This window comes from Crotalus tigris, unplaced genomic scaffold (assembly GCF_016545835.1).
Source record: "Crotalus tigris isolate CLP2741 ecotype Arizona unplaced genomic scaffold, ASM1654583v1 scf7180000017666.27876245, whole genome shotgun sequence".
NCBI lineage: Eukaryota > Metazoa > Chordata > Lepidosauria > Squamata > Viperidae > Crotalus > Crotalus tigris.
In genome coordinates, this window is record NW_024096551.1 from 4,324,772 (window position 1) to 4,350,167 (window position 25,396).

General features: G+C 37.8%; 2 protein-coding genes across 5 annotated transcripts in view; both read left to right on the forward strand.

The window, feature by feature from the left end:
• The window catches only part of ENTPD3 (ectonucleoside triphosphate diphosphohydrolase 3), a 36,388-nt gene extending 25,883 nt beyond the window's left edge, over window positions 1-10,505 (forward strand). For 3 of the 4 annotated variants that reach the window (XM_039336275.1, XM_039336277.1, XM_039336278.1), the window contains 2 exons: window positions 1,052-1,189; window positions 10,255-10,505. In XM_039336275.1, coding sequence (XP_039192209.1) covers window positions 1,052-1,189; window positions 10,255-10,488 — 372 coding nt within the window. In that variant the 3' untranslated portion in view covers window positions 10,489-10,505. The remainder of the gene's footprint in view (window positions 1-1,051; window positions 1,190-10,254) is intronic. The other variant, XM_039336276.1, reaches the window with a different exon arrangement.
• Window positions 10,506-12,959: 2,454 nt separating this feature from the next.
• Window positions 12,960-20,040, forward strand: RPL14 (ribosomal protein L14). Its single transcript, XM_039336279.1, has 6 exons — window positions 12,960-13,101; window positions 13,671-13,772; window positions 14,989-15,083; window positions 16,702-16,801; window positions 19,429-19,482; window positions 19,930-20,040. The coding sequence occupies exons 1-6, from the start codon at window positions 13,099-13,101 to the stop codon at window positions 19,993-19,995; spliced, it is 420 nt and encodes a 139-aa protein (XP_039192213.1). The 5' UTR covers window positions 12,960-13,098; the 3' UTR covers window positions 19,996-20,040.
• The last annotated feature ends 5,356 nt before the right edge of the window (window positions 20,041-25,396 follow it).

A 25,396-nucleotide genomic window follows, 5' to 3' on the forward strand; every position in this document is an offset into this window, starting at 1 on the left:
GCAGATCAGCTGGAATGTTGCAGCATCTCCAGGGTCTTGTGATTTACATTCAGATGCTTGGCAACTGATTCATATTTATGATGGTCACGGTGTCCCAGGGTCATGTGAAGTGACCAAAATCGGCTGCAGCCACCAGCAGATGGGGGGGAAATAAAAACCAAACACCCGCCCTTGCTGCCAATCCTCAACAGAAATGCTCACAACAATGAAAACCTCGGACAGGAGGAAGAGCGCCATCGGGTGGGCAGGCAGGTGTTTTGCTCGGCTGTGCCTTGGGGAGCACTTTTTTCAGTGTCATTGTACTTTCGAACAGTCACCGTTGTAAGTCGAGGACTACCTGTACTTTATCACTTTTTTCCTTTTTTTTTTTTTTGGTCATCAAGTTTTTAACACCTTGCTAGGCGACTGATGGTACTTGGATATTGCCATATCCTAAAAGTGGTACAATGGGTGAAGAGGTTGAAAAGCCCTGGTTTAGTTGATAACACAGTTGTAAAGTGAATCTGACTTTCTCATTGACTTTTGCTTGACAAAAGGTCGCAAAAGGTAATGACATGATCTAGGAACATCGCAACCATCATAAATATGAACTGGTTGCCAAGTATCCAAATTTTGATCATGTGATTACATGGAGATTCTGCAACAGTCATATGTGAAAAACGGTCATAAGTCATTTTTAAAGTGCTATTGTAACTTCAAATGATCGCTAAATGAATGGTTGTAAGTTGAGGACTCCCTATATTCCATTCTAATAAAATTACTAAAATAGTTTGGATTATATCAGACCTTTTTTCTCTTTGGCAATATATATATTGAAAATTAACTGAAATAGTTACTTCCCTACATATGATATTATTTGCCTATTGTATTAGTACTTCTTGAGATATTTGAATTTGCAATTAATTACAGCAAAGCTCTCTCTATGAGATTTCAGGAAGTCATTTTCTTAGGTACAGTATTTTAATCATTATAATCACAACAGAAAAGTAGGAAATAGAATTTTTTAAAAATAAACCTTACTTTGTTATCAATAGTCAGTTTTGTTTTTCAGTTGCCATTTATGCTCTCTAAATTTGAGGAAACATATGCAAGATCTTACTGCTTTTCAGCAAACTATATCTACCACTTACTTATACATGGGTATAAGTTCAATGCTGAAAACTGGCCTCAGATTCATTTTCAAAAAGAAGTAAGTTAACTATGATTTAAGATTATTTAATTCAGAAAAACACAGGTCTTGAAGAATTAAAAGATCTGCTAGGATTTCTGAGTTACAGCCGTTTTGTAGCAGTTCTCCATACTTGTTCTTAAAGCTGCCTCAGTAAAGAAATTGGTTTATTATGATCCAATTATAAAACGTGATGAAGTGACAGATTTGGGGGCTTTTAATTCATATTATTTGACAGAATGTAAATAACTAGTCTGGATTTATTATTTAGATTTAATGTATTAAATATTTTCAAATGCTCCTGGCTATAGAAAGAAGCATTCATTTTAGATCCTCTATGTTTTTATCTTGCTTTATACATTAAGGAAAAGGCAATACAGCAGTTCTAAGACCATTCTGATTTTACTTTTACATGACAACCATTACATAGCATTTAATCACACATTGGGCTGCTAAGCTATAATGTGACTTGCTTGGCTTTGGTTTAGTTTGTTGAGTAAATCCAATAAACTTGGTAATTCAAAAAACTCTGGTTAAATAAGGAATAATTCAATACAATGGATGAACCAAACTAATAAGATTAGAAACCAGATTTGCAACACGAGGGTCTTTCTTGTCATAGATTCAGCTTTGGGAAAAGTTAAATATTTGCCACGAAACTGTCTGTATAAATGTTCCTGTTCAATATTGTAGGAGTTATTTCAGTGGTGGGAATCAGCCAGTTCACACCAGTTCGGTAGAACTGGTAGCTAATTTTTGTTGCCCAGGTCCAGAATGCACTTCCGGAAACAGCATCCACACATGAGAACCGGTTGTTCACATATTTGAATCTCACCACTGAGTTATTTGTTTTTAAAATGCACGTGTTGTCCTTCAAACTGGGTCAAAATGTTTTAATTATCTTTGAAAGAATAAAATCAAATCCCACAAAATAAGAATACTGTAAATAAAAAGATCCTCTCAAATAATTTACCATTAGTATTAAGATATGCAATTTCCAAGATTTTTACCCCTGCCCACTGCTATTTCTCTTAGGTGATAAAACTAATACCCAAAATTAGAATTGTACTTAGTTTTGATTAGTTTCCCTAATAAGTTTTTTTTTTAATTGAAAATTTTTTAAAAGTTTTACAAATAAACAACAACCTTCACCCAATCCCTCCCAAACCCACCCCTCCCTCCCCCCTCCCCGAACTTCCCAGAACTGAATATAGGCTTATTTAAAAAAATTTTTAAAAAAAAACTTAAACATTTACAACTTATAAAATAATTAATAATAATATATATATGATATAAGCATTAAGAAAAAAAAAGAAAAATACTTAAAAAGAGAGAAAAAAGAAAAAGGAAAGAGAAAGAGAAAAAGAAAGAAGAAAATAAAAAAAATAAAAGTTCATAAGACGGAAACAAAAGAAAAAAAGAAAAAAAAAGCAATCAATACAAATTATGAAAAAGCTAAATAATATTTTTCCATATTCAAATTGTGTTGAATAAAATTTATCCATTTTTCCCATACAACAAAAAATTTCTCTTGAGATTGCTCCTTTAAGAAAGCCGTAATCTTTGCCATTTCTGCCAAATACGAAACTTTATAAAACCACTCTTGTAAAGTAGGCAAAGAATCCTTCTTCCAATATTGTCCAACTAACAGCCTAGCGGCTGTGATCAAATTTAGCATCAGTATAACTTCCTTAGCATCACAGTCAGTAATTATACCTAATAAAAATAATTGTGGAGTAAATTTTACCCTCCTTCTAAAAATTCTTTGAATATTCCACCATATCTTAATCCAAAAGGCTTTTATATTTTTACACGACCACCAAATATGAAAATAAGTAGCGTCCAAACAACCACATCTCCAACATTTAGGCTGTAGATCAGGGTACATAATGGACATTTTCTTTGGATCAAGGTGCCATCTATAAAACATTTTATAAAAATTCTCTCTTAAGTTCTGTGCTTGTGTGAATTTAACATTCCTCACCCAAATAAGTTCCCAAGTATCCAGTGAAATTGATTCACCAATATTTTGTGCCCATTTAATCATACAATCTTTAATTAATTCAGATTCTGAATCCATTTCCACTAAAACCCCATAAACCCTCTTGATATGGGTTGGTCTTTGATCCCTTACTTGTTTAATGAGATTTTCATCTTCTCTAAGCCATCCCATATTACAATCCGTCTTCCATCTATCCACTATTTGTCTATATTGAAACCATGAATAAGTAAGATTTTCATGTGTTAAATCTTCCAAAGATTTTAACTGCCAATTTTGACCATCCCATCTAAGTAATTGTATATAAGAAACCGTATCCATCTTGACTCCTTTCTTTATTCCCTCTATCGCATGCCAAGGTATGGCCCATAATGGTATTTTAAAATCACTTCTATAATATTTCCTCCACACCCTAAGCAAAGAAATTCTTATAATATGAGATTTAAAAACCCGGTCCATTTTTTTATTAAAAATTAAATAGGCATGCCATCCAAAAAGTAAATCCCAGCCTTCCAAATGGAGTATTTCTACATTTGTTAAATTCACCCAATCACTAATCAATGTTAGTACCACCGCATCATAATACAATTTCAAATTTGGTACCTTGAGTCCACCTCTCTCACGGAAATCTTGCATAATTTTAAGTTTGACCCTTGGTTTTTTCCCTGCCCAAATAAATTTGTTAATACCTTTCTGCCATTCATTTAGGTTAAGTTCATTCTTTAAAATGGGTAACATTTGGAACAAAAAAAGAAACTTTGGCAGAACATTCATTTTAATAACTGCAATTCTACCCATAAGAGATAACTGTAAATTATTCCAATTCATTAAATCCTTCTGTACCCCAATCCACAACTTTTCATAATTATTTTTATACAGTTTTGCATTAGAAGCAGATAGTGTAACCCCCAAATATTTTACCTTGTCAACAACTTCAAAATCTGTTAAATTGACCAAAGTCTGTTTATCACAATTAGTCATATTTTTTGGTAATATTTTGGTCTTATTATTATTAATTTTAAAACCCGAAATGCACCCATATTGCTGAATCAGTTGTAATAATTTAACTACCGAATAAGTAGGTTGATACAAAGTAACAACCAAGTCATCTGCAAAAGCTCTTAACTTATATTCTTTTTTATTAATTTCTATTCCTTTTATTTCTTGAGACTCCCGAATTTTAATTAACAAAATTTCCAATGTTAAGACAAACAATAACGAAGATAATGGACATCCCTGTCTTGTACCTTTTTCTATTGTAAAAACCTCTGATAAACCCCCATTTACAATAAGTTGAGCAGTCTGTTTTTGATATATATTGGATAAAACTTGTAATATATTTTGTCCAAAATTCATCTCCTTAATTAAACATAACATAAACTGCCAATTCAACTGGTCAAAGGCTTTTTCAGCATCCAAAAATATCAGCCCTGCAGGGACTTGGTTGTTTTTATCTAAATATTCTAATAAATTAATAATTTGTCTAACATTATTTTTCATATGCCTTCCAGTTATAAAACCCGATTGGTCCTTATGTATAAGCTGCTGCCAAACCCCCACGAACCTATTGGCTATAATTTTTGCAAAAATTTTATAATCCACATTTAAAAGAGATATAGGCCTATAGTTCTTAGGCAAGGTGAGATCTTGGTCCTCTTTTGGAATCAAAGATATAAAAGCATTACGCCATGACGGAGGGATCTCTAAGCCCTGTAATATATTATTAAAAAGCTCACATAACAGTTGGGTCATCTCTTCTACTAAAGTTTTATAATAAATAGACGTCAAACCATCCGTACCCGGCGCCTTGCCTAATTTCAATTGCTTAATAGCTGTCACAACTTCCTCAATAGTAATTAAACCATTAATCTCTTTTTTCTGATCTTCTGTTAATTTAGGAAAATTAGCTTTACTTAAATAATTATTTATATCTGTAGTTTGTACATTAGTACTCTTATATAATTTTTGATAATAATCTAAGAAAGATTTCTTTATCAATTCTTTCTGATAAACCAATTTGCCATTATAATTTATTTTGTCTATAATTCTCTGTCTCTGTTTCTTTCTTAACTGATAAGCCAACCATCTCCCTGGTTTGTTAGCATTACAAAATGTATTTTGTTTCATGAACAATAAGTTGGTTGCAGCTTGATCAGCCATCAACATATTAAATTGTGTTTTTAACAATTCTATAGCTCCTTTCACCTTTTCATCTGAAGGATTTGAAATTAAAAGCTTCTCTTTTAATTTAATCTCATCTTCTAATTCTTTACGTTTCTGAGTCTGCTTCTGTCTATGAAAATTGTTCATTTTTATCAAAATCCCACGCATAAAGGCTTTACTTGCATCCCATACCATTGACATTGATGTTCCCTTATTCATATTTAAAGCAAAATATTCCTTTAAACATTCCTTTAGTTTTTGAACATTTTTTTCTTGTTTAAATAAATTCTCATTCAACCTCCAGGATCTCCTCTCTTCTTTCTCAGCGACCAATTCCATCCAGACTGGACTATGATCTGTCAATGTCCTAGGAAAGATTTTAATATTCTTCACCCTGTTATATAAATCTGTTGTAATCAAAAAAAAGTCAATCCTTGAAAAGGATTTGTGTCTGTCTGAAAAAAAGGTAAAGTCTCTTTCCTCTTGATTACGTTCGCGCCAATAGTCTCTCAGTTCCCAATCTTCTTTCAATTCAAAAAAGGCTTTAGGTAGTTTAGCCTGTTTGAAAAAAATAGAAGAACCTTTTTTGTCCTTTTGTGTATCTAAAACACCATTCCAGTCTCCCATTAATATCACAGACCTATAGTCCAACAGAGTTATTTTCTGATGTAACAACTTATAAAATTGTTCCTGTTGCTGGTTTGGTGCATACAGTCCCACAATAAGTATTTTCTTACCATATAAACCAAGTTCAACCATAACATATCTTCCTTGGGGATCTGATTCTACCAAACAAGCTGATAAATTTTGCTTAACATAAATTACCACACCCCCTTTTTTCCCAGGGGCAGGAGATATGAAATGAGATCCCAAGCGAAGGTTAGCTAAGTATTTTTGATCTTTAAGTAAAATATGAGTTTCCTGCAAACAAATAATGTCATTGTTGTGTTGCTTTAGATAATGAAAGATTTTCTTCCTCTTCTGGGGGATGTTTAAACCGTTAACATTCCAGGTCAGGAACTTTGCCATCTCCCTCAACCAGGAGCCTGGAGAAGATTCCCTCAAGATCTGCTACTGAAGAACGTGTTGCAGAACTTTTGGGTCTTGCTCCTCCCACCGGCATTGAAACAATCTGATGAGCAGATTCTTTAGCTTCTGTCTTCTGTTGCTCCTTTTCCTTACGTTTATATGCTGCACGGGTCATTCTCTGTTCTTTAACCTCTGCTTGACGCATCCATTCCGCCTGCCCAGCAGCCATCAAGCCTGATCCCTCAGACTGCTGTTCCACCTCTTTATCACTCAAGGCTCTCTGAGTAGATGAGGATGAGCCTGCACCCAGGACTGTATTATAAAATTCTTTAGCTTTAGCAACTGTATTAAGTCTATAACGTGTCCCCGCATGGCTCAAAACAATACCCATCGGAATCTCCCATCTAAATGAAATCAGTCTTGCTTTGAGTTCATTTGCTAAAAAAGCAAAATCTTTTCTGCTTCTTAAGATTTTGGATGGGATTTCCTTTAAAATAATAATATCTTGAGCAGCAATCGGGAATCTTTTGTTATAAAAAGCTTGTAAAATCTGATTACGCAGAGACTTCTTAGCAAAGTAGATCACCACATCTCTAGGCAAATTCTTCTGTTTCGCAATCCAAGAATTAACTCTGTAGATTTTTTCCACTTCTCCACGTAATTCATCTTTATCTATGTTCAGAACAACAGCCAAATCATTGATCACCATTTCCATCAGATCTTGATTCTTATCTTCTTTAAGGCCTCTGATTCTCAAGGCATGTTCCATCTGTCTGTACTGAAACATAAGAATATCATCTTGTGAGGTTTCCACTTTTTTTTCCATATCTTGAAATTTATAATCCAAAAATTCTACTTTTTCTTCGACTTCTTCCACTCTGGAGTCCAGCTTCACAACCACAGAAGCCAATCCAGATAAAGCTGAGACTATGTCTTCCCTCAAAATAGTATTATTCTGTACATAAAGCTCCTTCATTTGCTTCTTCAATTCTTCCTTAGTTTCAGATTTGCTCTGTTCCAGAAGTTGCTTCACTTCCTCCCTAAATTGAGACACAGCCTTTCCCATTATATCCTTAAAATCTTGTGCAGATGTGCCTGATGGGGGAGGAGAAGGTGGAGATATAGCCGTAGGTTGTTGCACCAGTGGTGTTACTTTAAGTTGTTGTTGAACAGTTGCAGTAACAGGAGAAGAAATCACCTTAGAAACTAATCCGCTTCAGCAGATTTTCAGCTTTGTCTGGGCTTGGAAGCTAAGAGTTGGGCCTGATTTATACTTCAATGAGAAATTACAAAGAAATTTCAGAGCTGTACACTATTTTTAGCAACTAAAAAAACCCAAAAGAAGCTAAGTATATCATTTCAGATAACCTTTATTGTCATTTTTTTACTGTGGGTATAATGGCACACATCAAAAATGAAATTTAGTTGCCCGTTCTCAAAGTGACATTTCAGTGTTATTTTAAAATTAAAAAAAAAAATTACAAGCTCATGTCCATTTAGTTATCAGGAGTTGAATTCAATGAAGAAAGTCTTTATGTTTATATAGAGCATGGGTCAGCAACCCGCGGTTCCAGAGCCATCCCCTGTGGCTCCAGAGCCTCCTCCGCCATTTGCAGAGAGAGACAAGGAGAGAGAGAGAGGGCACTTGCGCTTCCCTCCTCTCTCTATATCTTTTTCTCATGCGGACTTGCCACCTTGGAGAAGGGAAGCCAGGAAGTCCCTTTCCCGGGATGGCCCTTTCCGAGGCGCATGTGGCTGGGGAGCTGCGCGGGGAAGCCCCAGGATCCCCACTGGGAACGGCCCACCGGAGCCTCCGCTGAGCGGGCCAGCCCTCCCTCAAGCTGCAGCCCCAAGGAAGAGCAGCCCCTGCGATGCCCAGCCGGCGTGACTGTTGGCCAAGCAGCACCGGAGATGGAGGGTCAGTGGTGGGGAGGAGGGAGGGGGCTCTGAGTCTGCGGAGCACTGCCGCGAAGCGGCTGCGGGACAGGTGACGCGCCCCCCTGGCTTACCTGTACCAGGCAGCAGTCCTTGTTGGGGCATTGCTTCCTGGGCTGTCCCTGGGCCGCTCCCTGGATAGCCGAGCTGGCCACGTGTCTCCCTGGGCCGGTCCGTGATGCCCCGGGCGCCTTCTGATGCCTCCTGCCCCCCCCCACTTGGCCTTCCCGGGACCTCTGCCCATTTCCCCATGCCCGGAGCAGGAGAGGAAGCGCTGCTTTCCAGGCATTGGAAGGGGCTTCCCCCTCCCAGCCCCCCATCCACTGGGGCAGGGGCGTTCCTCCGGACCAGGACCAGGGCTGTGTGAATTGCAGTGCGCCTCATTTCCTGCCACCCAGCCTGGCCCGGCTTGCCCTCCTGCAGGATTTGGTCCTGAAAAACCCCGTCCGGCTCAGCGGGGAGCTCAGGGGCTGCCTGACCACCGCGGGGGTGTCCATGTCAGCCACCTCCTGCCGGGTCCACTAATTGTGGACTCCCATCTGGCTTCCTCCATGAGTCAGGCACCCAGGACTCTGCGGAGCCGCCCCTAATTGTACCCTGCAAGGGCCTGACCAAGCCCCGGCCTGATGTCCAAAATGCCGCTTCCCTGAATTCTTTCTGAACTGTAAGCTGCCCATAGTCACTGAAAGGGACAACTGGAGATATTGAGGGGAGAGAAAAGAGAGAGAGGAAAGAGAGAGAAAGAGAGGAAAGAGAGAGGGAAAAGAAAGAGAAAGAGGAAAGAAAGAGAGGAAAGAAAGAAAGAGGAAAGAGAGAAAGAAAGAAAGAGAGGGGGAGAGAAAAGAGAGAGAGGAAAGAGAGAGGGAGAGGAAAGAGAAAGAGAGGAAAGAAAGAGAGGAAAGAAAGAGGAAAGAGAGAAATAGAGGAAAGAGAGAGAGAAAGGGGGAGAAAAAAGAGAGAGAGGAAAGAAAGGAGAGGAAAGAGAGAGGGGGAAAGGAAAGAGAGAAAGAGAGTGAGTGAAAAGTGAAAGAGAGAGAAAGAGGTAGAGGAAAGGGAAAGAGGAAAGAGAAAGAGAGAGGGAGAGGAAAGAGAAAGACAGGAAAGAGAGAGGAAAGAGAGGGAGAGGAAAGAAAGAGAGAGAGAGAGGAAAGAGAGAGGGGGGGAGAGAGGGACCTTTTGACATCTAAAATGAAGATAATACTGCATATATCCTTTTTTATCTTTAACATACATACATACATACATACACACTAACAAATAAAAGAAAAAACGAACACCAGGATATAATAAACCAACCTGTTTAATATAAACAAGCCTGTAGTTAAGAGTCACTAAGCTTTCGTCCAGCCAAAAAACTGCTGGCGTCATCAGAGTTAGAATAGCAGGAGATTGGGAAGGCAGCTCATATAGCCTCCTGCCTCTGTGCCTGGCTCCTTGAGCGCGTCATTGGCCCGTTGATTGTGTTCATTCTTATTGCACCGAGTTGTTCTGCATCAGGCAAACTGTCTTTGACTCCACTGGTTGTTTTACAATCCTCAAGTGCTTTTTTTGGGTGTATTATATATATATATATATATGAAATAAAGGTAAAAAAGGATACATGCAGTGTTATCTTCATTTCAGATATCAAAACGGTTTTGCGGCTCCCAGTGTTTTGTTTTTGGTGGGAAACGGGTCCAAGTGGCTCTTTGAGTGTTTTGGGTTGCCTATCCCTGATACAGAGCATACTTTTGGCTTGCCTGAGTTGTATTGAATGAAGAGGAATTGTATTGGGCCATATATAAAATATAATATATAGTTAATGTATATAAATCACGTAACAATGTTAAAAGTTTTTGACCGTGTGGGGCTGCATTACTAATGGGTTGGACATGCCGGATATAGAGCATTTGCTTTTTGTTATTAAAAACAACCTTACATTTTAATGGCAGTAATATGGTGTTTCTTTTTTGTGTTTTAGGTTGATAACAGCAGCATTGCCTGGTCACTGGGCTATATGCTTAGTCTCACCAATATGATCCCAGCAGAAAGCAATAGAATTTGGTTACCTATGAATCCTTCTCTATTTGCTGGACTGCTCCTCTTCTTCACAGCAGTGGCATTACTGTGTCTGATTTTCCTGGTGTATTCATATGTTCGATCTCGCATGCAAAAGAACACTTGTCAAGTTGAACATGTGTTTGCTATAGAATAAATCATGTTCAAAAAAGAGACCAGAACTTTCACTAATTATGTAAAAAGCACGGGGAAAACCCACCCAGTAGCTATAAGAAATTATCACTTTATGAATATCTCAATTTATTTTAGTTCTCTAGAATTTTGATGCAGTTCAGGATTTAATTGTTTATATGCAGATATAAAAACAAAAAATCAAGCAGTCCTAATATGCAAGGGGCAAAGGACTGTCAGAAGATGATAGTTTTGATTTATCCAAGAACTAAATAAATAGTCTTTACCCCTTTTGATGGAGGGGGGGGGAATCACCTAAGGCAAATTAGCCAGGTTTGTTTGTATTTCTGATCAGGATGATTAAAGAATAATTTGCAAAATAACCTTTTAAAACATTAATGAAGTTGAAATTGGTAATTATAACAATTAGTAACAAGATTAGTAATATGAAATGAAAAAACTTAATTTCATATATACAAAAGGAATATGACCAGAATCAAAGCAGAAGGTTATCGGGCAAATATGTTCTCAATATCTTACTGGAAAATAATTCCTACATGCTTAGGCTTATTGGACAGGAAAGATCTACAACCAGGAAAGGGCTTAAGGAACCATATAGAGCTGTAGTGTCTCTAAAACAGTGGTTCTCAACCTTTCTAATGCCACGACCCCATAATACAGTTCCCCATGTTGTGGTGACCCCCAACCACTTATACATCACCGGGTGCCAGGGGTGTGGCCAAAGAAAAGGGGGAAAAAATGGCGGACAGCCTTGTTTGGCGACCCCCGTGAAATGGTCGTTCGACCCCAAATGGGGTCCCGACCCACAGGTTGAGAACCACTGCTCTAAAATATCATTGCCCACCAACTGATGTACCAACGATGGAATTCATGCATTATGTTTGCATGAAGTCAATAAACTCTGTAACACATATCTCCTCTCTACTGCAAGACATATGATTTTCAGTGCCCTCAACCCATCAGCTTGATGGCAAGTCTGAAATACTCAGGTGTCCTTCCCATATCTATGTTGCTCATAAAACAGTGCTTTGGATTTCAATATACCTCATTGTTTTTTAAAGTAACTCCCCCCCCCCAATCCCAATTTGTTGAGACTACAGCTCTTAAGACAGCACAGTCAATGTATCTAGAAGATGCAAAGTTGTAAAAGAAAAAGAAAACTTAAAAATGGCCCTTTGGGGAGAAATATTCAAGACTCAGATGAAGAAGAGACTCTTGATAAACAGCCAAAATAAAAGGATGGGAGAAGAAAACTGTTTTAGAAACGCAGGCACTCTATTAGTTCTCTACATAATACATGAGATTGGGAAATAAGAAAAGATTAATGCTATTTGTCTTTTGTATATTTAGAAGAAAATTTCCTAACCATTTAGGCACAGCAGCAGAGGTATCAGACACATCACAAACCATTTATTTCCTGTCTTCCTGGAAAAATGGATAGAAGTATCAGAAATATTTGCAAAAACTCTTCATTAATAGAACTGACATTTTGGATGGAGGATCTGATTTGAATCTGGAGTACATTCCCATGGAAGAGAAAATGGGGAAAATACCCTGGCATTCAGGCAAGCCTAAACCAGTTGGATGATTATTATTCATGATTATCTAGACTTGGAGCCTAGATCTGGCATGGGAACTATTAATCAATGGGGCTGTCTAATTTGCACATATTGTCCAGACCTGGCACACTTCCTATGATTATCACATCTGTGTTTCAACCACTGTTGTAGAAGCAACCTGGTTTTCCCGTTTTTAACTGTTTAGATGCCCTACCTATTAGTTTGTGGCAATTATAAGAATAAGGATTCCTTTACTTTTATAAGACATTCCTATGAAATCAGGGCAAGTTACAAACGTAACCTGTCGTCAAGAAAGAGGTTGAAATCCCAAAAATCTGTTTAAAAAGCAGATTTAATTTTTTTAAAGTTTGTATGTTAAAAGACAACATAGATTGGGCCTACAGGAACTCTCAAACAAGCCAGTAATAAACTCCATTCTTCGGCAAACCCAGTGGCTCTGTTCGCACAACACGAGATTGATTAAAAGCTCTGTAACTGTACAAATAATATTGTAAACTCGACGAGTTTTCATCATGATTATGTTCAGGATACTTTGCAAATGACCAAAATGCATTAAGAACGGGAAAAAGCATACAATTCGAATTCGGACCGTTAATTCAATCGAGAAAACTTAAAAGTTGCCACGTATTGGCCAGGAATTATTTTACTATCCGCCCACAATCAACATACATACACCCACATGAACATTGTTTAAAAGATGGAGGAGAAGCAGGAGACACATTTTCTCAAATTTCTGCCACAGGATAACGCATGCGCAAGAAATAACCTTTTGAATTCACCCAATTGATTTCATTCATTTCTTAAAGAAAAAGCAAAAGGGCCGGTAATGCGCATGCGTAATAGTATTTGCTGTTGTCAGTCAACACGGCCCTTCTATCCAATTATCCAATCTCTGCTATGCAACCTGCACTTCGCGGCGAAGAGAGCGATTGAGTCCCGCCTCTTCCTCTGGTGCACATCCGTAGTTGGGGTATCACGAGGCATCCGGAAGCTGTTCTTTCTCTCTTTGTGAGTCGACTCGTGTGGCAGCCATCATGGTAATCGCGGGCGCATGGCCGAGGCCTTGTCCACGGCGCTTTTCTTAAGACTTGCTGAAGTGGAGGGTGGCTGTGAAGGGTTTCGCGACAGCCTTCATTTCCCCTCGGCTGATTTAAGCCGAGAAAGAGGATGGCGGAAAGGGCCACGGGGAGAAGGGCCTAAGAGCCTTGTGCTGGACGTAAACGGAAGAATTGGTAGCGGGCGATTAACGAGGGCCGGGGAGGGGTGGATTTTGTCCGCTTTTTTATCATTTTCTTCTGGTGGAAAGGATAATACCATGATAAAGTCTTCAGAAGTTTCTCAGTTTTCTGTCACTTTTGTAGAGCGGCCTGCCTGCAAATACATGAGGTGTCTGCCCTATCACATCTAAAAGTGGTTTTGGGCTGAGAAGAATATATTGTATGTACTATAATTGTATTTATTTCAACTATTCAATTATTTTAAAGTTCAGTATAGGGAGTAAAAAAGTTGCTTTCTTTGAAGGACTGTTAGGAGAGCTCCATAATTCTATAAACTTGTCTAGTAATGAATCATTTGAATAATTAAAATAAACTTTTATCTGGTTAAGGTGTTCAAGCGCTATGTTGAGATTGGCCGAGTTGCTTACATTTCATTTGGACCACATGCAGGAAAACTAGTTGCAGTGGTTGACATCATCGACCAAAACAGGGTAAGTTTCACTGTTTATGCTATATGTTTAATAAAGTGATATATTTATCTGTGGTAGATAGTAGTGATAAATTTTACTTAGGACTGGTTATTCCATCCTTTAGTCCACCAATAGAATAAAATACAATATTTAGCCAAGAGTGATTAGATATTCAAGGAATTTGTCTCTAGTGCAGAAATTCAGTCCACATGCAAAACAACAGTAATAATAATCCTAATGATATCAATAAGAGAAGATGGTAGGAAAGATGAGAAGGATAATAACACAGCTGTACTACATGGATAAATAGACATAAGAATACTGTGGATTTTCTTACTATGTAGCTAGCTTCCTTTTCTATGTACCTATGTTAGAAAATATGGTTATGTTAAACACTCAAGAGGCTATTAGCATGTATTCCATACTAGAGAGGATTTTTTTGTAGTTAGCATAGAATTGCAGGCATCTAACTTCTCAACAGGCTTGTAATTTTGTGGGCTTAAGGAGAGTGCTAATGATTCAGTTGCCTAGATGAGTATCTGAACAGCTTGCTTTCTGAATACATTATACTCTCAAAGATATAAACTTGTATAGGTGTTTCTATAACCAGCTTGATTTACCCTGAATTCTTTAAAGTACAGTGATTGTCTGCACTATGGATAAAAGCACATAAACCTGGATAAAGCACATAAATTTGCTTTACTAGGTATTATTTTTGGCAAGTTTATTTATAAGCTCAGTACTTAAATTCTTCTTTAATTTGCTCAATATATAACATCCTTTTCATGTAGTTTCATTGTGTTCAATAAAAATACCCTTAAGAACGGGTTCCCAACCATGGGTGTGAGACGATATTTCAGAGGGTGCAAAAACTTGGTTTTTCAAAATTATAGTGTATATGCATAATTCATTTCTGTTATTTCAAACTTTTGTAAGGGGTGCAAGAATATATCGGAAGCATTCTAAGGGTGCGGGGTATAAAAAGGTTGGGAACCACTGCTTAAGAAAAATATGCATTGGTTTGTGATATGAAATTATGTTATTGTAAAGTAGTATTCACACTAGTATTCTTGAGACTCCTTTAAATCTTTCTCATGGTACGTAAAAAATCTCCAGAGATAGAAAATCTGTGGTATCTTATAAATAATGTTACTTGTGAGTCTAAAATGAACTGAAAAGGGGGGGGGAACCACTGGTAACCTTTAACATCTTCATTAAAACTCCCATTTACTTCTAGGCCCTAGTTGATGGCCCTTGCAGTGGTGTCAGAAGGCAGGCTATGCCCTTCAAGTGCATGCAGCTAACTGATTTTGTTCTGAAGTTTCCTCACAGGTTGGTTATATGGTACTTCAATATTATTGCCTCTAAATTTGAATCAAAAAAGAAACACTTGTCTTACTGCTGATATTGCAAGAATGTTAAGAGTTTATCCTATTTTAGCATTGCTGAAAACTATGAGAATATGGAAAAACAGCTCTTGTATATTTATTCCCAAGAAAAATCCTTGATGTCAGCATGGGCTATTCTATTATTTTAATGTTCTACTTAATTTAAAGTAAATTATCATAAAATGGTTGAACAAGATAAAAAAGTATTCCTTTTTTCAGAATTATGCAGCTATTTACAGGTAGTCCTCAACAATCCATTTAGTGACCATTCGAAGTTACAATGGCACTAAAAAGTGATATATAATTTTCACATTTACGACCATTGCAGCATTGCCCTGGACACGTCAAAATTCAGACACTTGGCAGCTAATTCATATTTGACGATTGCAATATCTCAGATTCCTTTTGTAATCTTCAGACAAGCAAAGTCAATGGGGAAGTCACTTAACAACCATATTACTAATTTAACAAAGACAATGATTCACTTAATAACTATGGCAAAAAGTTGTAAAATGGGGCAATGCTCAACAAATATCTCACTTAGCAACATAAATTGTGTTCATAAATTGAGGGCTACCTCTACGTTCCAAACTGATTGCTAATATTACTTCTGGATGATTTAAACTAGGTTTAAATCCTTATTTAAAATTGGCTTCTTTAGAATTAATATTCATACTGTTATACCAAATGTAGGGGCCACTAGTAGGTCTTTTATATATTTATTTCTTCTATACTTTATAATATCTATATGAAGAATTGGCAAAAGTTAACCAGTTTGGGATGAGTTATTAATATGGGATATTAGTAAACTAAAACTTAGGTGGAGATACTTTGGAGGTTTGGTGAAGACTACAATGATTTGAATGGAAGAAAGGAACTCTTAGCTAGAGCAGTTATATTAATAAATAAACATTTAGGAATTCCTAAAAGTGTTAGTATTACTTTAATACCAATGTTGGCTGTAGATTAGGCATGTCCAACCCATGGACCAACTGAGGCCCCATAAGATAAAAGATATAAAAAAAATTGTTGTTTATATAGATTAGCTATATTATATATTTTGTATGCAGCCCAAAATAATTACTCTTCATTTAGTGTGGCCCAGGCAATCCAAAAGCTTGAACAACTATGCTCTATTGCCCCTGAAGGAGCAGTGCTGTCACTTGGGTTTGTCCTGGAGTCAGTAGTCTTGGTAGATCTTCAGATAGAAGCCATGGCTAAAGAGGTTTTTGCCTCTATGTTCACTTATGCCTTAACTATGCAAAGAATAACTAGAGCTGTCAGTTATTAATGAAATTGTTTCATCAAAGAAATAAAGCTATGCATTTTTGAAAATAACTTTTTGTGCCAGAGGTTTTTTTTTAAAGGGACTAATATGGGAAGTTATTGTTGCCGTAATTACTTATTTTTTTCTGTACCATTCACTAAATATCAGCAGAAAGTTTAGAGATCTATTAACTGGCACAGGAAAATAAATATTTTTAAGCAGTCTTAATGTAAATATATGCTGATTGTAAGCTAAAGATAATTTTACAAATTTTTTTTTTTGTTTTTAAATACAGTGCTCGTCAAAAATGTGTGCGGGTTGCCTGGGAAAAAGAAAACATTAATGAGAAATGGAAGGCCACCAGATGGGCAAAAAAAATTGAGGCTAGGGAGAAGGTATGTGTTTCAAACAAGATAAAATATGCAATAGCTTTGAGTTAAATGGCATTCTGGAAGCAGCTAAATAATGAACTACAGTTAAGAACTCTGTTTCTCAGTATTTGTTGCCAGTTAACTGCCTATGTAATCAGTTGTTCAGCAAACGTCTTTTTTAATGTTTCTGCCATTTCAGGTGCAGCAGACTGTAGGACTTTGGAAAATACTTTCCTTTTTTTTTTCCTCCAAAAGAGTCACCAGGTTTTCTTTTCACCTCCGGCACCGATAGCCCTGCCCAGCAGGTCCACTTCTTCTGCGGCCGAAGGAGCAGCTTCATTCTGTAGCTGCATTCTGGCCTGCATTTCACAGTCTGGCCTTTCCAAAAGGCCTATGCAGCTGAGAACTGAGCTATGAATTCAATCCATAGCTCGGTTGTCGGCTGCAGTGGCCTTCTGGAAAGGCCTGTGACTGAGAAATGCAGGTCTGACTACAGAAGAAGTGGGTCGGCAAGGAGGCCTGGCTGCAGGTAAGTAGGTGCGGGGTGCGTGGGGCAGCTCTACATCCCCGCCCTAACTTGCTTTTTAGATTTGTGCCTCGCCCAAAACTAAGACTTATTTTGGGGGTAGGGCTTATACTAGGCCCACCCCCAAAAATCAAGCTAAGATTTTTTTTTCGGGATAGATCTTAAGCTTCCAGGGAAACACGGTAATTGGAATTGAGATTGTCCTTTTTCCTTATACTCTGTCCTGAACTTGCGACAAAACAGGACATTTGCTGCACATGGTTACAGATGGTCTGTCATAGATAACAATAGGATCTTGAAATAATCCTGTTATACATCATTCATTCTCTGAACATCATATTGCCCCCAACAATCTGAGTCCTCATTTTATCAACCTCAGAAGGGGGAGTCAACCTTGAAACCTGTCAGGTTCGAACTTCAGGCTGTGTGCAGAGTTTGCCTGCAATACTTCATTCTAACTAAAGAACCTTGGTGGTGCAGTGATTAGAATGCAATACTGTAGACTTGCTCACTGCAGGAGTTAGATTCTGAATGGCTCAAGGTCAACCCAGCCTTCCATTCTTTTGAAGTTTGTAAAATGAGGACCCAGATTGTTGGGAGCAATATGCTGACTCTAAACTGCTTAGAGTGGGCTGTGAAGCACTATAAAGCGGTATATAAGTCTAAGTGCTGTTGCTAACCACCGCGCCACCAGGGCTTTTCAGTAATGCTAAGTGCTGCCTACCAGTTGAGACTATTGAAAAAATATCTAAAGGAATGATTTTTAAAAGGGCCTCTAATACAAAATACTGTGAGGCAATCACTGTTTCTCACTCCAGAATACTTAGATCATTCTATGCTTTTGAGCTGTATGAAAAGAAAGGATATAAATGTAGTCAATAGTAGAAGCACAATTAATTCAGCTTTTTGTAGACTGTTTGCACAATCTTTTAAAATATCTTGGAGAGGCTTAGTTTTATATCTTTTTAGTTAAAATATTTTTATCCCTCGGGGGTTCTTTAAATTTCCCTACCTTAGTCTATGTTTTTTCTAGATTTAATCATTTTAATAGTACATTAATCATTGATTAAAGGTGCATATAGATAAAATAAGCATAATTAAATCTGCACCACTTCGTTGAATGCTCTAAATTCCTTTACAGTCCTTTCTCTCTATGGATGACTTGGGCCATTTATTAGTTCTTCAATGTAGTAAAAGGATAAACTTTAATCTGAACTTATTCAGAAAAACTTCTACAAAACTTGTAATTTTAAGAATATCAAAAATAAATTGTTTAAATAGTTTCAGTTTTATATTCATATTTTTGAGATTTTAATTTATATATTTTATACTTATATGTGAAGAGTTATATGATTGTGGTGAAAAAAAAATAAGCTTACCCTATGCTTTTAGACACAAAATTACAGAGTGTATGCTTCTCTGGTACCTGTATTACAGAGACATTTGCAGTATTTTTGCCTTACCGTTATAGGTTGGATTCTATTAATGACAGTAATTGGCGTCTGCAACTCCATTGTTAAGTGACACAGACATGTGACCACTAACTTAACAGGAGAAGTTCCAATTGGGGTTGTTAAAGGCAGTATCTCATGATCTACTGGCTTCCGTGTTGATTCTATAGTTAGAAGCTGACAATGAAGGCAAAATTTTAAAAAATTGCAATCACATGACCATGGGATACTGTTGTCATTGTGAGCCAGTTGCAAACACCCAAACCGCAATCGCATAATTGTGGTAATGGTGCAGTTTGAAGGATCAGCTGTAAGTCTCATTCAGTGCGATTGTAATTTTGAATGGTTGCTGAACAAGGAGTACCTAAACTGCATCAATACCTAGGGAACACAAGACAATATTATACCACTCTGTTCTTTTCAAATACTGATTCTTTTACAACATTCAATATTGCCAGATTCTATGGAGCAGCTTGTTCTACCTATCTATCTATCATGTTTTTTAATGACTGTACCTTGCCTCCTTATGCTAATTTATCATCTTAATAAAGATGATTTTGAAAATAAAAGTTATATATGGGATGACCAGTTGTATTTTGCTAATACTAAAGAAGTCTGCAGTTTTTGATAAGATTCAGAATCTCAGACTTCTTTGTCAAAAAATCTTTCTATAGAAAGCCAAGATGACAGATTTTGATCGTTATAAGGTCATGAAAGCAAAGAAAATGGTAAGTATAATTGCTATATTGTGTTCTTGCCAAATAGACTTTCTAGCACTGAATATAATGGTTTTAGATGCAAGGTAAGATCTTTACATTTGCAATGTGCAATTTTTGCTTGATTTTCTATTATAGTGTAATTTAACCCAAATTACAGATATGCCTAGATTGATTAGAGTAGTCTCTAAACATGTAAATAAAATGAATACACATCCAATGTCAACTCTGCAGCTGGCTTTCCACTTTTAGCTGTTCAGTAGTAAATTTCTTTTGAAATAAAAAATAGTGTGAATAGGATTATTCAACAGTAAATATTCTGTTTTTTCTGCAGAATTTAATCAAAAGTTTAATAAAATTAATACTGAAATATGACATTTTAGTAGCTCATAAGTAAATAATTTGTAAAAATGAAAACAAACATTCTTGCCTTATAATTATTACATACTTGTTTTACAGAGAAACAGGATCATCAAGCATGAAGTTAAAAAGCTTCAAAAGGCACCTTCTACCAAGAAAGCATAAATTGTCAACAAATAAAAATTTCTATTAAATATGCACCTAACATAATTGATGACTTGCCTGATTATTTTTCTCTTACTACTTTCACCAAACTAACAAAACCTAAGTATTTATAGGACTACTGTACTTAATGAATAAATCTTGGTACAAAGTTAGAGCTACCCCGCAAACATTGGGCAGATATATATTTTATTTATTAAAATGACTTGTCTGTATTTAAAAGATACTCATCTGAAGAAGCAGTCACAGCAGTGGTATAAAATATGGTGTTAAATTCAGAGCTAAAATCTACAAAAGACCCTTACATAGGTCTCCCACTGCTTCAGATGAATCAGTCATATGCAGATTGATGGTTATGGCGTCCTCTGGATCTTTTTGCTCTGTATGCAAACTGGTGATTGTCGAGTGTTGTATTGGAGTATTGGAGGCAGAACACAATGTTTCTGCAGACGAGTTTTTCAAAACACTACATGATAATAGGGGTGCTCTATAATCACTGAGGCTGTTAATAAAGGACTTCTTTGATAATGGAACAATGATGGAGGTCTTCAAACAGGATGGAATAGTGGACTGGGATAGAGACTGAATAAAAAAATAGTAAAGACCCCAGCCAAGTGGGGTCAAACCATAAAATAAATGTAAAAGCCTGTAATAATTATCCAAGTCAGCCAACATCACCATCTTCAAATTCCAATCTCAACCTCCCTTAATACTCCCTAATGAGAGGAGTACCAAAATCAGCATAATTCACTGGTAGTTAATCCAGGAAGGACAAGGAACAGGGAAAATTACCACTCTGGCTGTGGTGAGTATAAGCGGTATCAGGTTAAAGTGATGGAATACCTTTGACATCTGGAAAAGGATTTTGTAAGCCAGCTTCATTTCCAGCCAGCTTCTCTGCAAGAGAGTTAAAACTGAAATATGGTAGTGGGTAGTAGGCAAACAAGGTAGTAGGCAAGAGCTCAGAATATTTTATATTTTGCTTTATTTTATTGAAAAGTTTACGGTACTATTCTGTTCCTTTACATCCCTCCTATGTTCCAAGAAAAGAGGTTTTTTAGAACCATCTGTTTTGGAAGTGAATTTGGAAGGCTGCTGGGTTGTACTTTTGTGCCTCTGAATGGAAAGCAGACAGGGAGCACTATTGAAGGACCATAGACAATTTTGCGTGTGTCAGTTGGTTAACATGATGTTATCCATTCAGTCAATTCTTCATGATTCTATGGGATAGGTGTCTCCATATCTTCCAATCTAGCACTTTTGAGTTTTTCTATGCTGTGGCTATGCTAATTTAACAACAGTGATTCACTTAACAAATGTGACAAGAAAAGTCAAAATGGGACAAAATTCATTTAACAAATTGAACCCTGGGCACTATCTAACAAAATGAAATTCAATGTGAAAAAAGTAAGGTTCTATGTTTAGGCAAGAAAAATGAAATGTACAGATATAGTACAGGGGGTACCTTGCTCAATAGTAGCAACAGGGATCTCGGGAGTCCTAGTGGACAGTCACTTAAATATGAACCAGCAGATGTGTTGCAGCTGCCAAAAAAGCCAACACAATGCTAGGCTGCATTAATGGATAGAATCAAGATCACGTGAAGTATTAATACCAATTTACAATGCCTTGGTAAAGCCACACTTGGAATACTGCATCCAGTTTTGGTCACCACAATGTAAAAAAGATGTTGAAATTCTAGAAAGTACAGAGAAGAGCAACAAAGATGATTAGGGGACTGGAGGCTAAAACAAAGAACAATTGTTGGAATTAGGTATGTCTAGTTTAACGAAGAGAAGGACGAGGGGGACATGATAGTGTTCCAATATCTCAGGGGCTACCACAAAGAAGAGGTAATGAAGTTATTTTTCCAAAGCGCCTGAAGGCAGGACTAGAAGCAATGGATTGAAACTAATCAAGGAGAGAAGCAACCTAGAACTAAGGAGAAACTTCCTGACAGTTAGAACAATTAACCAGTGGAACAACCTGCCTCCAGAAGTGGTGAATGCTCCAGCACTGGAAGTTTTTAAGAAGAGACTGGACAGCCATTTGTCCAAAATGGTATAGGGTTTCTTGCCTGAGCAGGGGGTTGGACTAGATAACCTCCAAGGTCCCTTCCAATTTTTTATTATGATTGATGATCATTGCACAATCAGCCAGATGTTCAGACTGGATTTGGCATTTTGTCTACCTATCGAGTCCTTACCAAGGACCTGGGATAGGCAGATTTGGATGTTTGATGGTATTATAGATATCGTCGCAGGATGGAAGCAATTCCTAGTAAGGCTGCCTTTTGCAATTGACTAAAGGCAAATTTGTCAATGCCAATGGTGTTCAAGTGGTGCTCCAGTTGTTTTGGGATTGCACCCAAGGAGCCTATCACTATTGGTACTACCCTTGCTTGCTTTTGCCACAGTCTTTCTATTTCTATTTGTAGGTCTTTGTATTTTGTTATCTTCTCCAGTTCTTTCTCATCTATTCTGCTGTCTCATCCACTATCCAGACTTTTTTGTCTTTCTTATCAACAATTGTTAAGTCCGGGGTGTTATGTTGCAGGTGCTTGTCTGTTTGAATTCTGAAGTCCCAGAGCAGTTTAATTTTATCATTTTCTATGACTTTCTCTATTTTATGATTCAGTCTGTGTGATCTTCTTGCAGCAGCTTACCACGTGGTCCACTGTTTCTTCAGCTTCTTTGCTTAGGCAGCACTTATTGTCTGTTGCCGTCTTCTCAATTTTGACTTTATATATATTTGTCCTTAAGGCTTGGTCTTGTGCAGCCAGAATTAGTCCCTCGGTCTCTTTCTTCAATTTTCCTGCTCTTAGCCATTGCCAACTCTTGTTATTATCTGGAAAGCTACCTCATATAAAATCAGATCATTAATCCACCAGTACACTGATTGTGGACACTGATTTCTTGGATTCTAGGTTTTTAAAATATATTGCTCAGCCCTACCTAGAAATACCACACATTGAACTAGACATTGGTTACATTACAGGTACTCTTCAACTCGTTCAGTCCATCACTGAACCAGGAAAATTCATTAAGCAACATCGTCATTAAGGAATCATGTGACCACACCCAATTTTACAACCTATTTTGCCATGGTCATTAAATAAATCACACAGTTGTTAAACAAATATGACTTCTCCCAATTGATTTTTTTCTGTCAGAACTGGCTAGGAAAAATCACTATCACATATCTGCAGAATGCGGCAACTATTTTCAAATATCTGAATTGTGATCACATGACTGTGAGTGGTGCAATGATTGCAACAAGACCAGGTTGTAAGTCATTTTTTTCAGCATCATAACTTTGAACTGTTGCAAAGTTGAGGACTAGCATTAATAGAAATAACAGCTGACAACAATAACCCTTTCCATAAAAAATACCAAAGCCAATGTCCACATCTAAAGTTACAGTCAAAATAACGTACATTTCACACATTTTCTTAAATCTAAGATTCTGTATAGCAATATAGAGGCAAGTAGTAATTTTCTCACTAAAGAAGTAAAAAAAAATCCAGTTGTGTTCTAAAGCAGGGCTTCTCAACCGGGGGTACGGGTACCACTGGTGGAACATTGACACCTGGCAGGTGGTACGTGTATGACGGGTTGAAAAGCACTGTAAAAATGTGTAAAAAAGTGTAAAAGTGGATGAGATAAAGCAGCAGCAGCATCGCACAGGCTTGTGGGAAAGTCAGCTGGAACTGTGTGAGATGTTGCCTGGGTTCTGCTGGAAGCCCAGGATCAGTGCATGCAGCTCCAGCTGATTGGTGACAGCCTTGTGGGTGGCAGGCAGCTCCACACAGTCTTCAGGCAGCGATTCAATTGGAGCTGCATGAGGTTCTATTGAGAGCCTAGGATCAGCACATGCAGCTCCAGCTAATCAGTGCTTCCAGTGCACCTGGAAGAAAAAAGGAGGGGGAGAGAGAGGAAAGATTATAAAAGGAACAGGTTTTGGTGGGAGAGGGAGAGAAAAAAAAGACAATGGGGGAGAAGAAAGCAGTCTTGAGGAGAGCTGGAGGTGCACTGAAAAGAGGGGGAGAAGACGATATAAAAGGAGGGAAAAGGATATAAAATAAGGGGGGAGAGTAGAGAGGATATAAAAGGAGGGGGGAGAGAAGATATAAAAGGAGAAGGGATGAGAAATTTGTTTTGTTCTTCCTGGTTTCCAAATGAGAACAGTTGTATATCTCTGCTGGATTCCTTCACCGCCAACTCCCCCTGGATTATTATTGTTGTTGTTGTTATGGGGAAAAACTTATTTAACAAATTTGTGATGGGGGTATTTGCTGTTGTCGGGGAGAGACTAGGTGAAGTTGGAGAGGGATTTGAGGTTTTAGCCGATCTCTCTCTTTGAAGGAGAGGGAAGGAGAAAGTGAGAAGAGAGTGAGAAGATAGAATTTTATTGCTTTCTTTCACAGGGGGAATATCCTGGGGGGGGGGAGAGAGAGAGAGTTGCTGGGATTGCTAAATTCAGATTTTAACAATAAAGACAAGGGGGAGGGGTTTTTTCACGCCAATGAGGCCTGGGAATGCGAATGACGACCGAAGAGAAGGAGAGGCTGGTTGCTACTGCTTTGGAGACTAGCGGCCACCCAAACTTGATTACTGTTACTTGTGCAAGTTATAGACATTGTGGGGAGTTGCCCTTGCAGGGTGAGCTATTACTGCAGAATGCTGATCACTTTCATTCGTGTTCCCAGTGCTGCCTGGAGCTGGGGTTTTCCCCACCCCTTTGTTTCCAAATGGTTGCTGTAAAATCATTGACTATTGCTGCTATGACTGTCGGGGGTTGTTAAACACTGCCACACATTGACTATCGGGGTTAGGGGTTGGTTATCTTCATTTCTGAAAGCCCCCCATTGATGAGAATCTGCCATCTCCTTGCTTCACTGAGCTCCCACTGGAAAAGAAACTTTATTAACGCAGCTACTCAGCGTGACGGAGGGGAGTGGGACTGGGAGGGCCTGGACTTTGGCAGCCTCTGAGGGGGTAACGCTACACCAGTAATGGGCAGGGATAGCAATGCCCGTCCTATGGTGCCCTGCACAGTAGTTCAGTAGGCAGTGAGGTTTGGAAAGGTAAGCTGTGTTGCAGTTGACTTGTCCACTAGATCAACTGAAAATGAACCTGTTTTTTAAATGAAACAGTGGTTTGTGTTGAACCACTTCAACAATGACAATGCACTTCACAATGCTGTTACAGGGTGGCTTCATTCCCAGCAGGAGATTTTTTTGCAGAAGAAATTTCAAACCTTGTAAGATGTTATGACAAGTGCCTCAATTTAAATAGTGATTATGTCAAAAAGTAAGATAATGTTGTAGTTTTTTAATGTGTATAATACAAGACAGATAGTGTATCTATGAGTGTCTGTCATTGATAACCAAACAGAGGTTTAT

Bases quoted from the DNA above. Each gene is read 5' to 3' on its own strand.
- RPL14 (XM_039336279.1), top strand. The intron at 15,084-16,701 runs GTTGGTTATATG...TTTTAAATACAG, and splicing joins GTTCTGAAGTTTCCTCACAG to TGCTCGTCAAAAATGTGTGC. The intron at 16,802-19,428 runs GTATGTGTTTCA...ATCTTTCTATAG, and splicing joins AAATTGAGGCTAGGGAGAAG to AAAGCCAAGATGACAGATTT.